Source organism: Mercenaria mercenaria, chromosome 6 (genome assembly GCF_021730395.1).
Source record: "Mercenaria mercenaria strain notata chromosome 6, MADL_Memer_1, whole genome shotgun sequence".
NCBI lineage: Eukaryota > Metazoa > Mollusca > Bivalvia > Venerida > Veneridae > Mercenaria > Mercenaria mercenaria.
Window position 1 is genome coordinate 36,725,150 of NC_069366.1, and position 19,819 is coordinate 36,744,968.

Genomic DNA, 19,819 nt, shown 5'->3' on the forward strand with positions numbered 1-19,819 from the left:
ATCTACAAAACGAGTCGTCAGGTGATAAGAGGGGGCGGGGGGGGGGGGGGGGGGGGGGCGGCGAGTTGGCCCTTGTATTTATTCACATTTCCATGTTCTTTATACCGACACTTACCGGTGACCGTGGCATAGTGGTTAAGGCGTCCTCTTCGAGATCAGGAGGTCGAAGGGAGATGTTTGTCATTAGACTCGTTCCAAAAAGGCCGGTTCGTGAGCCACGAGCATGTTAGATGAACGGTTATCGACTTCTATCCGCCCGGCCCTTCGCAAAGTGCTAGGAGTTGGGAGGCAATCGGTACGCACAATAAATGTGTCTCATAAATCAAATTGGCTAGCCCTTTTAAAAGGGGTGACACGATAATAAGCAAGACCTTTACCCTTACCTTTTATTATTCCTTCTCTTGAGAATATTATAGTCCAACAAGTCACACTTGACTGAGCTACTGATACCGAAAGCTGTTGTCATTACAAGCTGGCAAATAAAACTCCGTGACCTCAGAAATAACCTTAGACGTTAGACTATTCTTTCCTAATTGAGGCGACTCTTTGACTGAACGCGTTCCGTGGATTACATATTACTAAACCCGAAGATGTTATTTCCTCCATTCTTAAGGAACATAACATACATTCAGTCGACCAGATAGACATATATCAGCAAATTTAAATGAAAACAATTAAATATTATCGTTACCTTGAAATGCATAGTTAATATATGAAAACAAACCCCATTGCGACCCTCTAATTATGCGCAACAAATTTACGCATCGAATCGTAAATGATTAACCGAGTCAATGTCTTATTGCCGTATTTACTCTACTGAAAGTGGTAACAGATTTAATTTGTTGTTGGATTTAACAACTTAAAGTTAAATAACTAGCGTAAATACTTACTTGAAATTTTTTGGCAGTATAAAACAGACATTGCAACCAAAATTTTACAAGATGATCATTTTATATTTATAGATATGCCCTAGAAGGAACTTAAAGAATTTGCTATGCTTTAATTTGTAAAATAGACATGAATAAAAATCAGTGCCATGACCAGCCCTGAAAAAACACGGAGGCCAAATTCTTTCGGATAAAGGGTTGTAACATAGTTACATATTTGTATTATAATGTGTGTATGAATTATTGTTTTGTAATTGATTTTATTTACTTTTAATGTCCATTCAATGTGTAAGTATTACATGTATATTGCATTTCAATTTTGTCTTAAAGATAAACATTTAACCGGCAATTTACCGGGACACGAATTCTTTTTGCAATGTTGTAAACAACAGATGTTATATGTGTGCTACATCACGTTCCTTATTAACAGTATCCTTGTATTTTTCATGCTTTATTACGTGCGTTTAAATTCATAATTCGTAACTTTAGTAATATGTTAATTCAGACGTGGCATATATGATGTCTATCTAATCAATATTCCAGCTAGTGCGTGATGTGTAATATCTGCCATGCCACCAAAGTAGATAAAAATTATAACTTAAATGCCAATCAAAGATGTTTTACTGTAAGTCCTTTGGACGAGATCTAATTGTGAGACCCCAAGATACAATTTGTGTACTATAAAAATTTGTGTTCTAAGATTCGTTATCCTTTTGTTTTTATATGAGTAAACATGAAGTAAGAATATAAGTTGTAGTAAATCTTGTAATTGAACTTGTTGTTAGCAAATATACAATTACGGGTCTGACTACGCTATAGTGTTTCATATATGGGCTTAGGTACAAACTACGATTTTACATCAGTTAATTTAAACATTTTTCCTTCTTCAACCATAGAAATCACGTGGAGTAGTAGCATGGTTACAGGGGCCCATCCTGAGATTTTGTTTGAAATTCTGCAAGACAAAATGGTGTATATTTAGTTATTTCAGATAAAAAAATCTCGACAAAACATTTTAGTAATGTACACACAACTCGTCTGCAATACTGGAGCTAAGATGAGGTCTTGAAAAGTTTTGAAACTATACAATACAACTGTGTTAGTTTCAAGCGATTTCAGACAAAAATCTGAGCAAAATGTTACACTACTTGCTTACATAATTGGAGTTCACGTAGAGGGCTGTGTTCGGGGTCAAAGCTGTGCATTTTAAACAACCTTCGAAAAACAATATGAGGAAATAAGGTTAAAATGTTTGCACTAGTCGCCTGCATAATTGGTATACAAGTAAAGATGGGATTTCAAGGGTCCTCCTCAAGAGAATATTGATATTATAAAAGACAAAATGGTGCATTTTAAGACATCGCTGATAAAGAATTTGAGTTGAAAATGTTGAAGGTTGAAATGTAAATTTCCCGGCTGCATAACTAGAGTAGAAAATAGAGATGGGGTCCAGGGTCCTCCCCGCGAAATTTTAAATTGATAGAAGATTGATAGAAGATAAATGGGACATTTAACCATCCCTGACAAAAAACCTTAGCAAATCAGGTTAAAGTGTACGCATACGACTACTCGTCTGTGTAATTTGAGTAAAAGTAGAAGTGGGGTTCGGGACCCTTTTAGAGAAATGTGGAAAATTCAACTGTACTGGTTTCTCAAGGAAAGACGGCTTTGTGTGTATCGTAGCTATACACCGAACAAGTTTAAAGAACCAGATTTTCTATTCGCAAAGAACTAAGCTAAGTTAACCGGACAAGCTTGTATCTAAGAGGGATTTCTCTCTCTCTCTTTTTATTATTATTATTATTATTATTATCATTATTATTATTATATACCATATTTATATAGCACTCTTTTCATATAAAAATACGTTCAAAAGAGCTGTACATAAACAACATCTATATAATGTTCAATACAAATGGTAATTGAACTATTATAGAAAACAATTTAAAACTAGAAAATGCTTTTGTAAAAAAGCGCATGTCTCCCCCAATGCAAAGTCCTATAGGCAAGAAGTCAATAGGGGTCAGGAGCGAAAGTCGAAGAGACACTGATGGTTGGCTGCAATAGGGATCATCTACTTGGCATGTCCAGTCATCCCGCTAAATTTCAACACTCTTGGCCTAGTGGTTCTCAAGTCACTGGTCAGGCTCCTGTGACCTTGACCTTTGATCAAGTGACCTCAAAATAAATAGGGGTCATCTACTCTGCATGTCCAATTATCCTATTAAGTTTCAACATTATAGGTCAAGTGGTTCTCAAGTTATTTCCAAAAAATGATTTTACATGAACAGGCCACTGTGACCTTGACCTTTAATAGACTGACCCCAAAATCAATAGGGGTCATCTACTCTGCATGTTCGATCATCCTATGAAGTTTCAACATTCTGGGTCAAGTGGTTCTCAAGTTATTGATCGGAACTGGTTATCAATGTTCAGGCCCCTGTGACCTTGACCTTTAACGGAGTGACCCCAAAAACAATAGGGGTCATTTACTCTGCATGAACAATCATCCTATCAAGTTTCAACATTCTGGGTCGAGAGGTTCTCAAGTTATTGATTGGAAATGGTTTTCCATGTTCAGAACTCCGTGGCCTTGACCTTTAACACTGGTAAGTACATTTTTCATCTAGGTTTTGGTCACAATTTCAAATAGAATACTGCTTGTGTGTAGTAGCTATCGATTTTGAAAAAATATGACCTCCTAAAATATTTTTATCTGTCCGGATTTTCAGGTAAAAGTTGACATTTATTTTTCAAGACATATACTTCAAAAGAGAGCTTATTAATAATCAGTTTCAATAGGCGTTTTATTCATCAACTTGTGTAATTCTTCAGTAAATACTCGCAAAATGGTAGTAAAGAAAAAGCACCAAAATATCGATACTTTGGCTATAGAATGAACCTTAAGTGATCGAAATGTCTCACTGTAACAAAAATGGCCGAATTTTGAACAGAAATTACATGTGTTAAAGGAATTTTAGACTACTAAGTGGGTTTTTGCATTACATTTCACAAAATAAATGTGACAGTGTTGCGGCACAAGGTCTATTCTTTAGCAACATTTATTTTGTAGCTGAAAAACTGTAAAGACAAAAACGTTTCATTGAAGGTTTTAAGATCGGGTGCAATGTTTACAAATAATTGTCTTGATTCTTACATGACTTTGCCACTTTCCATTGCAAAGATGACACTTTTAGGTATGCTATATAAAAGGCTTTCGTGTAGATATGCCAATTTACCAAACATGATGGCTCTTCTTCATCTGCGGTTTTCTTTTAAGGTAATCCCTTTTTGGCATATTGAAAACACATTAAGCACATTTAGTTTGTCAAAGCGGTTAGATTTTTTTTTTGTGTTCTTCTTCCATTTCCAATGATGAGTATTGATCATTTACCATTCCATTTCTTATTAACTACTAGTACACGCCAATCTGTAGTGCCCGCAAAGTAACGTTTGAAACTTGTTTTTCATTTCGTTTTGTAAAACGAAATGTTATTTCGTAAAAACGAAATGATATTTCGTAAAAACGAAAGATTATTTCCTAGATCGAAACTTATTTCGTAATAACGTAAGAATGAAATGTATTTTCGTAGAAACATTTAATATTTCGTAAAAACGAAATGTCATTTCGTAAAAACGAAATAATATTTCGTAAAAACGAAAGATTATTTCGTAAATCGAAACTTATTTCGTAATAACGACATGTAACGAACTCTTATTTCGATTTTTACGAAATAACAGTTCGTAAAAATCGAATTTCGTTTTTACGAAATAACATTTCGTTTTTACAAAATATATTTCGTATCTACGAAATACATTTCGTTTTAACGAAATCAGATTTCGTTTTTACGAAATACATTCTTTTTTACGCAATAACATTTCGTTTATACGAAATAACGTCTCGTTTTTAGTAAAAACGAAACATCATTTCGTAACAACGAAATTAAAAAAGATTCACATGTCATTTTGCGGGCACCGTACCAATCCTATTTTTATGCCCCCGAAGGGAGGCATATTAGTTTTCAACTGTCTGTCCGTCCGTTCGTTAGGTCGTTCGTTCGTTAGTTCGTTCGTTCGTTACAACGTTAATTAAAAAAATAAAAGTCAGAGCAAAGTAAAATTAAATTTTTACTTGTTAACTGTTTCAAAATTTAGGGACATCTATTCTTTTATCATGAGAAATTTAAATAGTGACAAAAATATAGGATTTTATTAACGTCATATTGTTTACAGAGTTAATATTTTTGTTAACATTTAGCCCTACACACAGTACACAATTGTGATATGCTGCTGGTCATGAATATTAAAAACATGTCTAATTAGTGATAATTAAAGGAATTACTTCAGGTAAGGAAAATATTGAAGGGCACATAAAATAGATCGTACACATTATACTAAACACCTAAGATTCATTCATTCTCCAGGCATATTCAATTCAAAATCAAAAATAAGTATCCGGTAAAACAGATAATAAATACACATAACTTGCCACTAAGGGTCAGAAATTAAAAATTGCTCCAAGGTAGAGATGCTGCGTGGTAGATCTAGTCAATTGTGTTACGTTCGTATTAATTTTTTGGTATTATTGTAAGATTAAGGTGTCACAGAGTGTTGGACTTTTCATAAATGACTCCATCTGTATAAGATAGATTTGAAAGCAATAAAAAATAAATGTTTTAACTAGGACTCATTCATATATATTCGTTTCCGATATAAAATTTGCCATTTTGAATAATTATGAAGGAATGGACAAACGTATAGATGAGCTGATAATGTAAGGTCACACAATCACCAAGAGCAGTATGTGAGCTCTTAAATAAAGATGAATGCACATTTAACAAAATGTCATTGCCATTTAATTATAAAACTAAATGTTAAATATCAATGTTGATAAAATAGAAGACCTAGCCATTACAGTTATGACACCTCAAAAACATAAATGGTCGATATTCTTTGCTGGATTGACAGGAATTAAAGAAATCGGCAGACATTGTGAACAGTGTAAGTAGAGTCATCAGTTTTTGTAAAGTTCTGATGTCCTGAAACAAAATACACATTGAATGGCTTATCGGTCATTTGTCAAAATTACACAGACGCAACAATAACAAAAGTAATAATTATCTTTTCAGAATGGCAGAGAATGACATTGAAATTCTTGGTATGACAAATGAACGTAACAATGATACCTTGGAACACGACGAAACAGATTCAAAGAATAAGGAAAATGAGACCGGGATTCAAGATGATGAATCATATGACGAAGAGAATGAATCAAATGGATGTCTGCTTAAATGGGTTTTCATTTTCTTATCCGGTGTCATCCTGTTGGGATTGCTAGTATGGGGAAAATTGTCGTTCTTGTCGTTGGCTGAGGCTATGCACGACGATGACGACTTCGGATTACAATCAAGATGCAGGATTTTTGTGATGTTGCAGATAATACTTTGTCTTCCGCAAGCATTGAACCTTATCCGTGGCGTTTGGTACGGATGTATTAGAACACATGTGCATGTACCAAAGAAAACTATAGGGGTATGGATTTTCATTACAATAAGCAAACTCGATCATTCTCTTGCTTTATTAAAGTTGTGTATGTGTGTGTTTGTGGCCAGGGTAGGGGCGCAAAGGGCCTTTAACTTCTTTTTTAGCTCGCCTTTTTTGTCACAAGAACTATTTTGATACCCTTGATATCATTTTTGTACCATTCCTGACATAGCCTCAAATACACACATATGTTTTACTTTTTAAAGTTTCTTGCATTGCCTCACAGTATCATTTTACTTGTTTTGGTTTCAGCTTCATAAGGGTATTGAATGAGTCCCTTTATCTATTCTACTTTGATATACTTCCTTTATTTTCAAAATGCTTTGTTTTTAGTATTGTTTTCATTCAACTAATCTACATCCGAAAAACATTCCACACTAAGATAAACTCCGTTCTGAATGCGGTCTTGTTTAACTTTTCACCTTTTGCGGCGAGCTTCGTTGTCTGCTGACGACTTTTGTTAATAAACGGTAATGAAGTTGAGATATATCAAATAATTACAAAACACATATTCATTATAGCTATTTCTCACATTTAGTGTAAGAAGTCTTTTTGGTTCTTTTTTCATTCGTTTCATTACAGAAGAGCTCCTTTTTCCGTCTGCTTATATGACTTGGTTATTAATATTAAAACATTCTCTTTATCAACAAATAATGACTAACCTTACCCTAAGTATGTAAAATGGGATACGTATATTTCTTGAATATGATAGGTCCCATAGCAGCAAAGCGATGCACGCGGTATAAGTGTAAATTTCATTTATATATCACATGTCAAATAAAAAAGTATTACATGAACGAGGAGTTACTTTCTAGCAATTTAAGGCTAAAGTGGCTGCTTCTCTAAATTAAGAATGTGCTTTCATTTGCTAGCAATAAATGGCTGCTTCTCTAGATTTAGAATGTTCTTTCATTTGCTAGCAATTAATGGCTGCTTCTCTAAATTAAGAGTGTGCTTTCATTTGCTAGCAATAAATGGCTGCTTCTCTAGATTTAAAATGTGCTTTCATTTGCTAGCAATTAATAGCTGCTTCTCTAGATTTTGAATGCTTTCATTTGCTAGCAAATAATGGCTGTTTCTCTAGATTAAGAATGTGCTTTCATTTGCTAGCAATTAATGGCTGCTTCTCCAGATTAAGAACATGTTTCATTTGCTAGCAGTTAATGGCTGCTTCTCTAGATTTAGAATGTGCTTTCATTTGCTAGAAATTAATGGCTGCTTCTCAATATTAAGAATCTGTTTCATTTGCTAGCAATTAATGGCTGCTTCTCTAGATTTAGAATGTGCTTTCATTTGCGAGAAATTAATGAGTGCTTCTCTAGATTTAGAATGTGTTTTCATTTGCTAGCAATTAATGGGTGCTTCTCTAGATTTAGAATGTGTTTTCATTTGCTAGCAATTAATGGGTGCTTCTCTAGATTTAGAATGTGTTTTCATTTGCTAGCAGTTAATGGGTGTTTCTCTAGATTTAGAATGTGTTTTCATTTACTAGCAGTTAATGGGTTCTTCTCTAGACTTGGAATGTGCTTTCATTTGCTAGCAGTTAATGGGTGCTTCTCTGGACTTGGAATGTGTTTTCATTTGCTAGCAGTTAATGGGTGCTACTCTGGACTTGGAATGTGTTTTCATTTGCTAGCAATTAATGGGTGCTTCTCTAGACTTGGAATGTGTTTTCATTTGCTAGCAGTAAATGGTGCTTCTCAAGACTTTGAATGTGTTTTCATTTGCTAACAATTAATGGGTGCTTCTCTAGACTTGGAATGTGTTTTCATTTGCTAGCAGTTAATGGTACTTCTCAAGACTTGGAATGTGTTTTCATTTGCTAGCAATTAATGGGTGCTTCTCTAGACTTGGAATGTGTTTTCATTTGCTAGCTATTAATGGGTGCTTCTCTAGATTTAGAATGTGTTTTCATTTGCGAGCAATTAATGGGAGCTTCTCTAGATTTAGAATGTGTTTTCATTTGCTAGCAATTAATGGATGCTTCCCTAGATTTAGAATATGCTTTCATTTGCTAGCAGTTAATTGGTGCTTCTCTAGATTTAGAATGTGCTTTTATTTCCTAGCAATTAATGGGTGCTTCTCTAGATTTAGAATGTGCTTTCATTTGCTAGCAGTTAATGGGTGCTTCTCTAGATTTAGAATGTGTTTTCATTTGCTAGCAGTTAATAGGTACTTCTCTAGATTTAGAATGTGTTTTCATTTGCTAGCAATTAATGGGTGTTTCTCTAGATTAAGAATGTGCTTTCATTTGCTAGCAATTAATGGGTGCTTCTCTAGATTTAGAATATGTTTTCATTTGCTAGCAATTAATGGCTGCATCTCTTATCAAGAAAGTGTTTTCATTTGCTAGCAGTTAATGGTTCCTTTTTAGATTTAGAATGTGCTTTCATTTGCTAGCAATTAATGGCTGCTTCTTTAATAAAAAAATGCTTTCAATTGCTAGCAGTTAATTGTTGCTTCTCTATGTTTAGAATGTGCTTTCATTTGCCAGCAATTAATGGCTGCTTCTCTAATCAAGAAAATTCTTTCATTTGCTAGCAGTTAATGGTTGCTTCTCTAGATTTAGAATATCTTTTCATTTGCTAGCAATTAATGCCTGCTTCTCTAATCAAGAAAGTGCTTTCATTTGCTAGCAGTTAATTGGTGCTTCTCTAGATTTAGAATGTGCTTTCATTTGCTAGCAATTATTGGCTGCTTCTCTAATCAAGAAAGTGTTTTCATTTGTTAGCAATTAACGGCTGCTTCTCTAATCAAGAAAGTGCTTTCATTTGCTAGCAGTTAATGGGTGCTTCTCTAGAATTAGAATGTGCTTTCATTTGCTAGCAATTAATGGCAGCTTCTCTAATCAAGAAAGTGCTTTCATTTGCTAGCAGTTAATGGGTTCTTCTCTAGATTTAGAATGTGTTTTCATTCGCTAGCAATTAATGACTGCTTCTCTAGATTGAGAATGTGCTTTCATTTGCTAGCAATTAATGGCTGCTTCTCTAATTAAGAATGTGCTTTCATTTGCTAGCAGTTAATGGGTGCTTCTCTAGATTTAGAATGTGTTTTCATTTGCTAGCAATACATGGCTGCTTCTCTAATCAAGAAAGTGCTTTCATTTGCTAGCAATTAATGGCTGCTTCTCTAATCAAGAAAGTGCTTTCATTTTGTAGCAGTTAGTGGTTGCTTCTCTAGATTTAGAATGTGTTTCCATTTGCTAGCAATTGAAAATAAAGTGTTTAAATAAGGACTACTCAGTAGTTTGGAGAAGTAGACACGTTGTCTGCAGAATATGTAGACAAATCCATTACAGTATCAGACAAAAATAGAAATGTAAGAAAAATGTGAGGAAATTTAGTTGTACTTTTATCATGCTCATAACGTATCTATTTTGATTCATGTATGTTTTGTATTTAGTACATTGTATTTGTTTTTGCAATCACAAAAATAACAAATAATATATATTGGCAATACAGGAAGATAACAGCTTTTGGTCATGATGTGCTTTACAAAGCTCTATATGAACGTCTGGACCAGATATCTATCAAATCAGTATGGTGTCACAATACCACAGTTATTGATATTTCCGGTCTATTCCACGGATAACCAAACGATTTAAGGGTGTTATGAAGGCATGGAGCCGGGTATTAGTAATGTAATTAGCGGGTCAATTCCAGAGTCAATATCATCAGTATTTCAGTCCATTACCATGATCAGAGACATATTTCAGCATTCCTTATCTGTTCTAAACCTCGTTTCCTACAACTTCCCCATATCATTCAAAATGAAAACAGATGGCATTTGTTGCAGTATCTATAGTCAGAATTAAATGAGAACATACATATTGTCCGAACATGTAAGAACTCCTAGTTGGTACAACTTTTCTTTCACAATACTGTTTTGTTTATATCCTACCGTAGCCCATCGCATAATAATTAAAGCACGATGGTATGATACTAGGATGACAGAATGGTACGATAATAGGATGGAAGGATATGAGATGGTAGGATAGTAAGAGAGTGATATTAGTATGGTGGGTTAGCGATGACAGGGATTCATTCTGTCGCTATCCTATCATCAGACTATCCTAATAATATCCTATTATCCTACCATCTTACTAACCTACCATCCTGTCATCCTTTTATCTTTCCATCCTACCATAGCATTTTAGTCCATTTCTCCCGCCATGTAATGTTAAGAGGACATTACCATGTTCGTATGCCTACAAGAATCAACGCTAATCAAAAAAGTGCACACTTAGAACACAGTAAGAAAATGGTCGCCCCAGTTCATATATGCACTAAATATCATAACAATTGGAGAAAAGTATGAAAGGTGATAGTAGGATGGTAGAAGGATACTAAGATACAATATTTTCAGGAGTGGCATAGCCACGAGTGAAAATATAAGATATGGTGATCATTAGTTTATTATATAATTATATTGTGTGACCTTACATGTAAAACAAACAAAGTTTTATTTTTATGTCATGTTTTTGATAAATTTATAGTTTCTTACAAGTGAAAAAGGTTTTATGCAGCATAAAACGCTTGAAAGCTTGATTATATATAATAATTGGAAATACGGTTTCAAACTTTATTTATTCCATTTACTACTTTTTTCACGGTCAAATGTTATTATATCACACAAAACATTGTTTTATAAAGCGGAAGTACTTCAGAACAAGTTATTATCGGCATACAATGCTTTATTTATATTTTCAATGCACCCTATTAAATATAAGGTCATCAGTAAGATATACACCAAAAATTTAAAAATGAGTTGGTAAAGTTAAGTTTTTACTACTGTTGCACATAGGATTCAGCTAGCTTAGAAAAGAAGAAACTGTAATTTAAGCATATCAAATGTTTTGATAAAAGCATCTTTAAGCATATATGAACAAAAAGGTGATACAGTTTATGAAAGATATCCACGCATCTTGGTATAATTTTCAGCTAGAACTGTCACAGGAGTGACTCATACCCCCACCTTACGGTCTTGTCACAGAAGAATGGCAACCATAAGAAATCGTAAAAATACTAAGTCTTTGGAGTACTTTATCCTGGGCTTCCACATATAAGTAATACTAGTATAATACTAGTATAGTAATACTAGTAAATATAAAAAATATCTAATATTAGAGAAACACTAAAAATGAATACAAAAAAAGTGTCTTACCGACCCATCTTACCACAGAAAAATGTATTTACTTTTTACATAGGACTTATAATAAAAAAGTTAGAAAAATACCTAAAATGTTAAAAATCTAAAAATAGGATTTCTAAAAATAGACTAATTCCTGGAATTTAAGGGGAAGAAACTCAGTACCAAAGTTAAAAAAGGTTACTTCCATTTGGCTCTAAGCCAATCAGAATGAGATATAGTGAAAATACTTCAAAATTAACCTTAAATTCTAGGTAAAAGGGGACACAATTCAAGAAAAATTGGTGTCAGAGTTATGCACCTTGTGTCACATGATGTGGGCGATGAGGTGGAACATCTATTTTAAGTCTGAATCAAATCCATTCAGTAGTAACTGAGATATAGTGAAAATACATCAAAATTAACCTTAAATTCTAAGTAAAAAGGGGCATAATTCATGAAAAATTGGCGTCAGAGTTATGCACCTTATGTCACATGATGTGGGTGATGAGGTGGAACATCTATTTTAAGTTTGAATCAAATCCATTTTGTAATAACTGAGATTTAGTGAAAATACATCAAAATCAACCTTAAATTTAAAGTAAAAGGGGACATAATTCATAAAGAAAATTATGTCAGAGTTAAGCACCTTATGTCACATGATCTGGGTGATGAGATGGTTTAAGTATATTTTAAGTTTGAATCAAATCCATTTGGTAATAACTGAGATATAGTGAAAATACAACAAAGTTAACCTTAAATTCTAAGTAAAAGGGGTCATAATTCATGAAAACTTGGTGTCAGAGTTATGCACCTTGTGTCACATGATGTGGGCACATGATGTGGGTGATGAGGTGGAACATTTATTTTAAGTTTGAATCAAATCCATTCAGTAGTAACTGAGATATAGTGAAAATACATAAAAATCAACCTTAAATTCTAAGCAAAAGGGGACATAATTCATGAAAACTTGGTGTCATAGTTATGCACCTTGTGTCACATGATGTAGGTGATAAGATGGAACATGTATTTTAAGTTTGAATCAAATCCATTTGGTAATAACTGAGATAATAGATTTCGGGACGCGACGCGACCCGACGGGACGGGGAGGGACGCGACAAAACTGACTCCTATATACCCCCCTCAAACATGTTTGGTGGGGGTATAATGAAGCGTCAAAATGATGATATTAAACATGACACTATGTAGTAAAATTTTGAAACCGACCTATGCGACAAATTTTGGAAAATCACTTATATATACATTTGCACAGAAAGAGAGAGAGGGAGAGAGGGAGAGAACATTTCACGGAATATTTTACAAGTATCTTTTGTTAAATTAAAGACCTGTTATTACATTAATTGTTCTGCATAATTTCTGTTTCAGGTAGTTATACTAGTTATAATCCTCAGTGGCATAGAGGCGGCTGGGACGTGTGCCTACACCTTTTTAATCCCTGGCTTAACCAAGACACACCATATTGTCTTACTAATGAGTTGTATATTCACACTGCCAGCATGTTCAAATATTATCATCTTTTTAAAAAGGACAAGAAATTGTTGTAGTAAGGACTTGCTTTTGTCAATTAGTTTGATAGTTGCCGAATTGGCTGCGATAGCATTGACATTTGTATGGTTAGACTATGCGGATTTGAAGAAGACAGTTATAACATTTCTTGCAATATCATTCTTATCGCTGTCGTGGATGCCCTGGCTAAGGAGATGGTTACTAGACCAGTTTATAAAGGTGAGAAGAAAGTATATCGTAACATTTTCGATCTAAGTACCCTTGATAGCTAGCATTCTTTATTATATATAAAACTTATAAGCGTTCAGTGCTGATTAAAGCCAAAAGACTTTTATGTTTGTAGGAAGGATCATGTTTAATGTTTAAGCTTTAGGGCTCGCAAAAAGCAAGAGAACGATCTTAGCTTAATAAACATACTATTATCCGATCTATATTTTTTGTCATGTCAGAAACGGTAAAATATTTTCTTATTATCTAAGTGATATCTTTATAAACAACTAATGACTAACCTTACCCTAAGTATGGAAAATGGGATACGTATGTAACCTGAATATGGTAGGTATTTACGCAGTATACATGTAAAGGTTATTTATGTAAGTATGACAAGAACGATGAGTTACTTTACTTCCTAGCAATTTAAGGCTTAAATGGTTGCTGCTTGAGATCTAGAATGTGCATTCATTTGTTAGCAATTGGAAATTAAGTCAAAATTTCCCTCTCTTTGACATAGTTATTCTGGCTGGAGCAAAATGTCACTTGTAACACTGTATAGCATTTTGTTGAAGGTAGAAAATAAAGTGAGCACTGTTTTAATGAATATACGCATGAAATAGGTTCCAATAATATCATCACAAAAGTAACATTAGGACTGCTGTTCCTTTCCGTTTAATTAAATTCGGTATTTGAAATCAGTCGCGGTTTTCTTTTCTATGGAAGTTATCGAAGTATGGTATATCTCGAGGAGCTAGCTAATGACCAGAGACGTTTAGAATCCGTCATAATTCGAAAATAATCTTGCGTTATTTAAGCATTCGGAAAAATAATAAAACAAAATACAAAGCGATTTATCATTATTATTCAAAATTAGTTATATAGTAAACATCACAACATACGATAATATTGTAAGGGGTAACAAGTAACGCAAACTTGTATCTTTAATACAAATTTGACGATTGATTTCCACTTCAAGATTGGACAGGTGTGCCGGAGCAACTGTCCAAACGCAGTTGACCGACAGAAGAACCAGCGAGCCTAGTAGAACAGGGAGTGCCAATCGAAGCAACTGTCCATAAAAGCGAGCGAACCTCCAATAGTATGACAGGGAATGCCGAATCAACGTTCCGAACCTGCAAAAGGAAAAATAAGCAAATGGCAAAACCTGTTGCGAATAAGGCAAACTATTATTGTAATCCACGGGCAAACTCGCAACTTGACTTGAAACCAGTCAAGTCAAAAACTTGGCAAGTGCAACAATAAACTACGCAAAGTAGGCAAATATGGCAAGCAACAGTAAACTAAGCAAGCTAGAATTGCCAGATCACTTGATCACTTGGGCAAAACAGAAACGCAAACAGAATTGCAGGCTTACAGATAAAGATATATCTAACCACGATTTAAATTACGCTGTGTATAATTACTATAAATACACCAGTCGTAAATGCCCCTAACTCGACTGGAATGAGTCCAGGGCCTCAACATCAATACAGGAAAAATACGACATGCAGATATAATACAGGACTAAATAATGAAATAATTTTGTGTATAAGCAGTTAAGTTTTATGGCTCGCGTGTTCAACTCTCTACCGACCGAATTTTTCCGCCACAATAAATTTATATAAATTTATCCCCCAACAGTTCTTAAGGACGCTCGCTACAGTTTCGTTTTTTTTCTCAATAATAGATTTTGATGAAATGTTTTGTATTAAAAGATCATGTGGTGATGCATTGAAAAATGAAATAAAAATACTAGGTCACCAGCTTTGTTTCAATTTAATTTGCCCCTAGATATGGTGCTATTTTAAACATTTTTCAAAATTTCTGTAATCCTAAAATATCTGTCAGTAAAGTACAATAATCAGCATAAATTTGATTATCTAAGCATTTTTATAACGGAAAACAATATATCTATTTGAAACATGCTCAGAGAAATCAAAAGAACATGATTTTGTAAAGAAAGGAATACTTGTTCAGCAGATCCAAGGGATTTTTGCATATTTGTGTCAGTTTTAAGTTGGTACTTCTGCTATTTTATCGAGTTTCACATAATAGAATTTAATCAAACTCTGCACATACCTTTGGTTATGTCTACCTAATCTAAAACAAAAAGAAAATTGATAGGTCACCATATTAGATTTCGCTTAAATCAAATTACAACGAGGTGGGGTGTGGCAGGCATTTATACAACGCAGGTTGGTACGAAATACTATTTCAGTGTTTGAGCAAATGACTTAGAAATATATATATAAAATTATCAAACGGCAGATTTCTTAATAAGTGGATTTTAAGGTGTTTCTGAAGCATTTTGATGGCATAGAACGATGAAAGTTTCTGCTCCTTTTTTTAACAAAACCTATAGTTTACGAATGTACGGTACGGGTACGGTACGGGATTAGAAACAGCTGTGGCTCAATGCAGAGTTTGATCGCTGGTATATATAACAGACTCCAGTATATGTCAGATTGAAGCAATTTGAACTAAAAGTACTTTAAATGTATATATTTTGTAACCATGGTGATACTTACCCTAACCTTTAGTCTGTATATACAATAATTTGCTAATTTTGCCGTACGCGACATTAGATAATCACTTCCGGGCATGCGCAGAAGTCCAACCACCAAGTCTGCAGTGAGCTACATCGATCCAAATTTGCACGGTGTTGGGGTAAATATCGACCCGTACGGAAAAACTGTAGCGAGTGCCTTTAAAAGTCATAATTGCAAACTAAAGTTTCAATAGAAAAAAACTAACGATTTTATCATAATATTGTTATATATGAAAATAAACGTCTAAGGTTGTCGAATGTCATGATGCATTTATATTTTAAAAATATGAAAAGTAATTAAAAGAGAGTCGTCATTATTCGTATCGATCGGTCAAAATTTCAATGTCCCATGTTACATTTGCATACGTCTGTGTTTCCGCCTAAGGCAGTTCTGCACGCTTGGATCTAACTTTTTTCTACAATGTAGAATTTGATTTGGTTGAGGTATTATGGGTAATGGACATGGCGGTCATGTATTTGATTCACTCCAACTGAAAATTCTAAAAATTGGACTTATATAGTTTATTTTGGACTCTTGGAACAGTGTTTTGTATTTCAAAATGTTTTCTGGACAGTACGATGGTAAATATGCCAATCTGACTTAAGAACTTCTAAACGAAGATCTGAGGACGACCTATTCACATACGTCTTCTGTATATTTTGGATTTCCAGTATTTTTATTTTCACAAATCTATTTTTATTTGAACCAGTCAGACGACTTGTTCGAATGTCAAATAGTAAGAAAAACTTGCAGTCAGTCCAGGGCTCGAACCCGGGACCCCTCGCTCACAGAGCAAGTGTCCTACCGACCTGAGCTAGCCGGCTATCTGACATCGTTGGACATAAGAACTGTAGATATCAAAAACCAAGGCTTTTTTAAGCTTGCAGAATGTTGTAAGATAGCTTTTGATTGGCCAGCGGAAGGGTCGTCAGAACGAGGCTATCAATAGGTCGTGTTCAGATCCTAAGCGTAGCGTAATAGGAGATGTATTTAAGTCAGATTGGTAAATATGCTCCACTGAGCGATGAATTTGGGGCACAACATTCGAGAAAGAGAGCTCGTCCTCATCTAGCGCCACGTCATCACCGGACTTACCCCACCCACATGGAGAACAGTTGTGTTTTGCACCGTCAAAAGAACAATTTATAAATATGTCAATGGATGAGAAAATGACTAGTTTATTTGATATGATTGTGCATCTTGGACCAATTACTCAAAAATTTGATTTGATAAATAGAAATCTGTATTATTCGTCAGCTGTTCAGGATGTAAACGAGACTAGGATACGTCTGCTTGAATACAAGGGTATTGACAATGAGGCCCGTATGCTGAAAAACAATTTGCTGTTCACTGGTCACCCCGAAATGATTGGAGACGATTGCATGTCGATTGTGAGTAATTTATTGAAAAATCGCCTCAAGCTGGATACCAGTGATATACATATAACCAAGGCCTATCGTGTAGGTAAAAAACAGACTGGTCGTTTCCGTGCAGGGGTCAAGCCCTACCACCGGGCAATCTTAGTATCGTTCAGCGACCCATTTGTTACCGATGCTATCATTGAAAAAGTATTCCTCTTGAAGAACACGACGTTTGGTATCTCACAGGATTATCCCAGAGAAATTCGGGAGGCCAGGCAGGAACTTTGGTCGGACTTTAAAAGTGTCAGGGACAAGTACGGCAAAGGAAACGTTAAGCTAAAATTCCCAGCGGCATTGGTAGTAAATGGTAAAACGGTGAGGGACCTCTTTCCTAATTGGTTAAAAGTATTGCGTGGTTCTCGCAAGCCCGATGTCAAGGCACGCATCCATGAGAAATTTAAGCGATCTGTAGAGGTTGCATCGCTTGCGAGCTCATTTTCTCACGAACCTGACATCCCTGAGGAGGATTTAAACGACAGCGAACCGGAGCCTAGTAAGGAGACGGCTTCGAATCCTAAAACAGGTCTGTCGTCACCAAACTCAGCCAATTCACGGCAAAATGCTGAAGCACTTTGCGAGGACATCCCACCTTCGCAAGTAGGTTACCTGTTGAATGTACACCCTCCTCTTAACCAACTTGAAACGTCTGCTCTCAATCAGGACGAGCCGGCGCCGATGGATAGTTGTAAATAGGGAGGTATTGTGTACTTATGTGACGAATGCCTAAACTTACCAAGTTGTTCTTCGTATACTGTTTGTAAACATATAAATTTAAAAGTAATTGCCAGAATAAACAAAAATGTCGAAAACAGTCGAGTGGATTTAGAAAGTGGCGAGAATCTGAACCTAAATGTGGATTTAAAAGATGGTGACAATTCAAATATTGTTCAAAACTTCAATATGGATTTAAAAAGTAGTGCCAATTTGAATACTGTTAAAAACGTTAATGTGGATTTAAAAACTAGTGATTATTTGAATACTGTTCAAAACGCTAATGTGGATATAAGAAATAGTGAAAATTTGAATAAAGTTGAAAATTTTAATGTGGATTTAAAAGTTGGTGGCAATTTGAATACTTCCCAAAACTGTGTTAAGGATTTAAAAGACAGTGACAATTTGAATATTGCTCGAACCCAAACTAGTCTAAGAATTGGTAGTTTAAATGTCTGTGGGCTAAAATCTAGGGTTAAATATCCCGAATTTGTAACATTAGTCAAACAGTACTCAAGTTTGTGTTTATCTGAGACTAAGGTCGATGAACATGATATGTTTAATATCCCTAATTATACATTTTTGTCAAAACCAAGGTCAAAAAAGTTTAAACGTAAATCAGGCGGTATTTGTTTTTTCATACATGACTCGTTAATTCATAAAGTTCAAGTTCTAGAACCGAACTGTGAATACATTTTTTGGATAAAAGTTGGTAATTATATTCGGAACAGTGATTTTGAAATCGGTTCTATGTACGTTCCTCCAGAGCAGTCTAGATATTTTACGGAGGACGAATTCTTTGAACTTGAATATGACATATCAGTAAAGCGTAGCCAATATGACTATTTGTTGGTCACGGGCGACGCGAACGCTCATACGTCTAATTTACCAGATTTTGCCGAGTTCGATGACTTTTTGTCTGATTTTCTTGACGTTGATGAGGAAACGCTCAGTTCTTTTTAACGAAATCAGTAGTCTTCAAAATATTATTAATATTCCCCGCTATCGTACGCCGAAGTGTAATAATGTGAATAAAAAAAAGTCGAAAATTACTGGATATATGTAAAAATAACAATATATTTATCGTGAATGGGAGAGTTGGAAATGACATTCAGGGATAGCTCAGTAATTGATTACTCTCTTTGTTCATTAAATGTATTGCCTTTGATATCTAATTTTGTAGTTATAGAAGTAGACCCACTTTTTTCTGATGGTCACTCTCTTTTATCAATGACAGTAACATGCACTCAGTGCTTACCAAAGCCCGTCGAGCAAAATGAACCTATTCAGTTCTAGCCGTACAATAAACCCCCAAAATGGCGCGAACCTAATAAAGAAACCTTTATAAATAATTTGAACATGCAAATGGTAAATAACATTGATACAATGCTTAGAAATCCACCAGATTCTGATTTGAAGTCATATATTAATGATGTAACTAAAAAAAATTCTGAAGTCTTCTCTGAATCGGCTAATATGAGTTTCCAGGTTCGCAAAGACGTCCCCCATTGAAGCCCAGCACCACAAACGGAAAGTTACCCTGGTATGGGCCTCAATGCAAGAAAGCCCGTAACAGGTATAATACTGCTCGTTCATTGATTTTTCTTCAGCTTTCGACTCCTTATGGCGTGTGGGTCTCTGGAGAAAATTGTTCGAAATCGGCGTCACTGGTAAATTTTTTAATGTCATTCAAAGTATGTACTCTGATATCAAATCTTGTGTAACAGTGAATGGACAAACATCAGCTTTTTTCCAAGCTTCAAAGGGGTACGTCAAAGGGAAAATTTGTCTCCTGTACTTTTTATGCCTCTGAAGGGAGGCATGTTAGTTTTCAACTGTC

The 19,819-nt window shown here is 34.8% G+C and overlaps 1 protein-coding gene across 3 annotated transcripts in view; it reads left to right on the plus strand.

Annotated features, from left to right (window-relative positions):
- Positions 1 to 19,819, plus strand: part of LOC128557686 (chitin synthase chs-2-like) — a 146,705-nt gene that overhangs the window by 24,441 nt on the left and 102,445 nt on the right. For all 3 annotated transcript variants that reach the window (XM_053545636.1, XM_053545634.1, XM_053545635.1), the window contains exons 2-3: positions 6,017 to 6,419; positions 12,945 to 13,304. In XM_053545636.1, the coding sequence (XP_053401611.1) occupies positions 6,018 to 6,419; positions 12,945 to 13,304 (762 nt within the window). In that variant the 5' untranslated portion in view covers position 6,017. The remainder of the gene's footprint in view (positions 1 to 6,016; positions 6,420 to 12,944; positions 13,305 to 19,819) is intronic.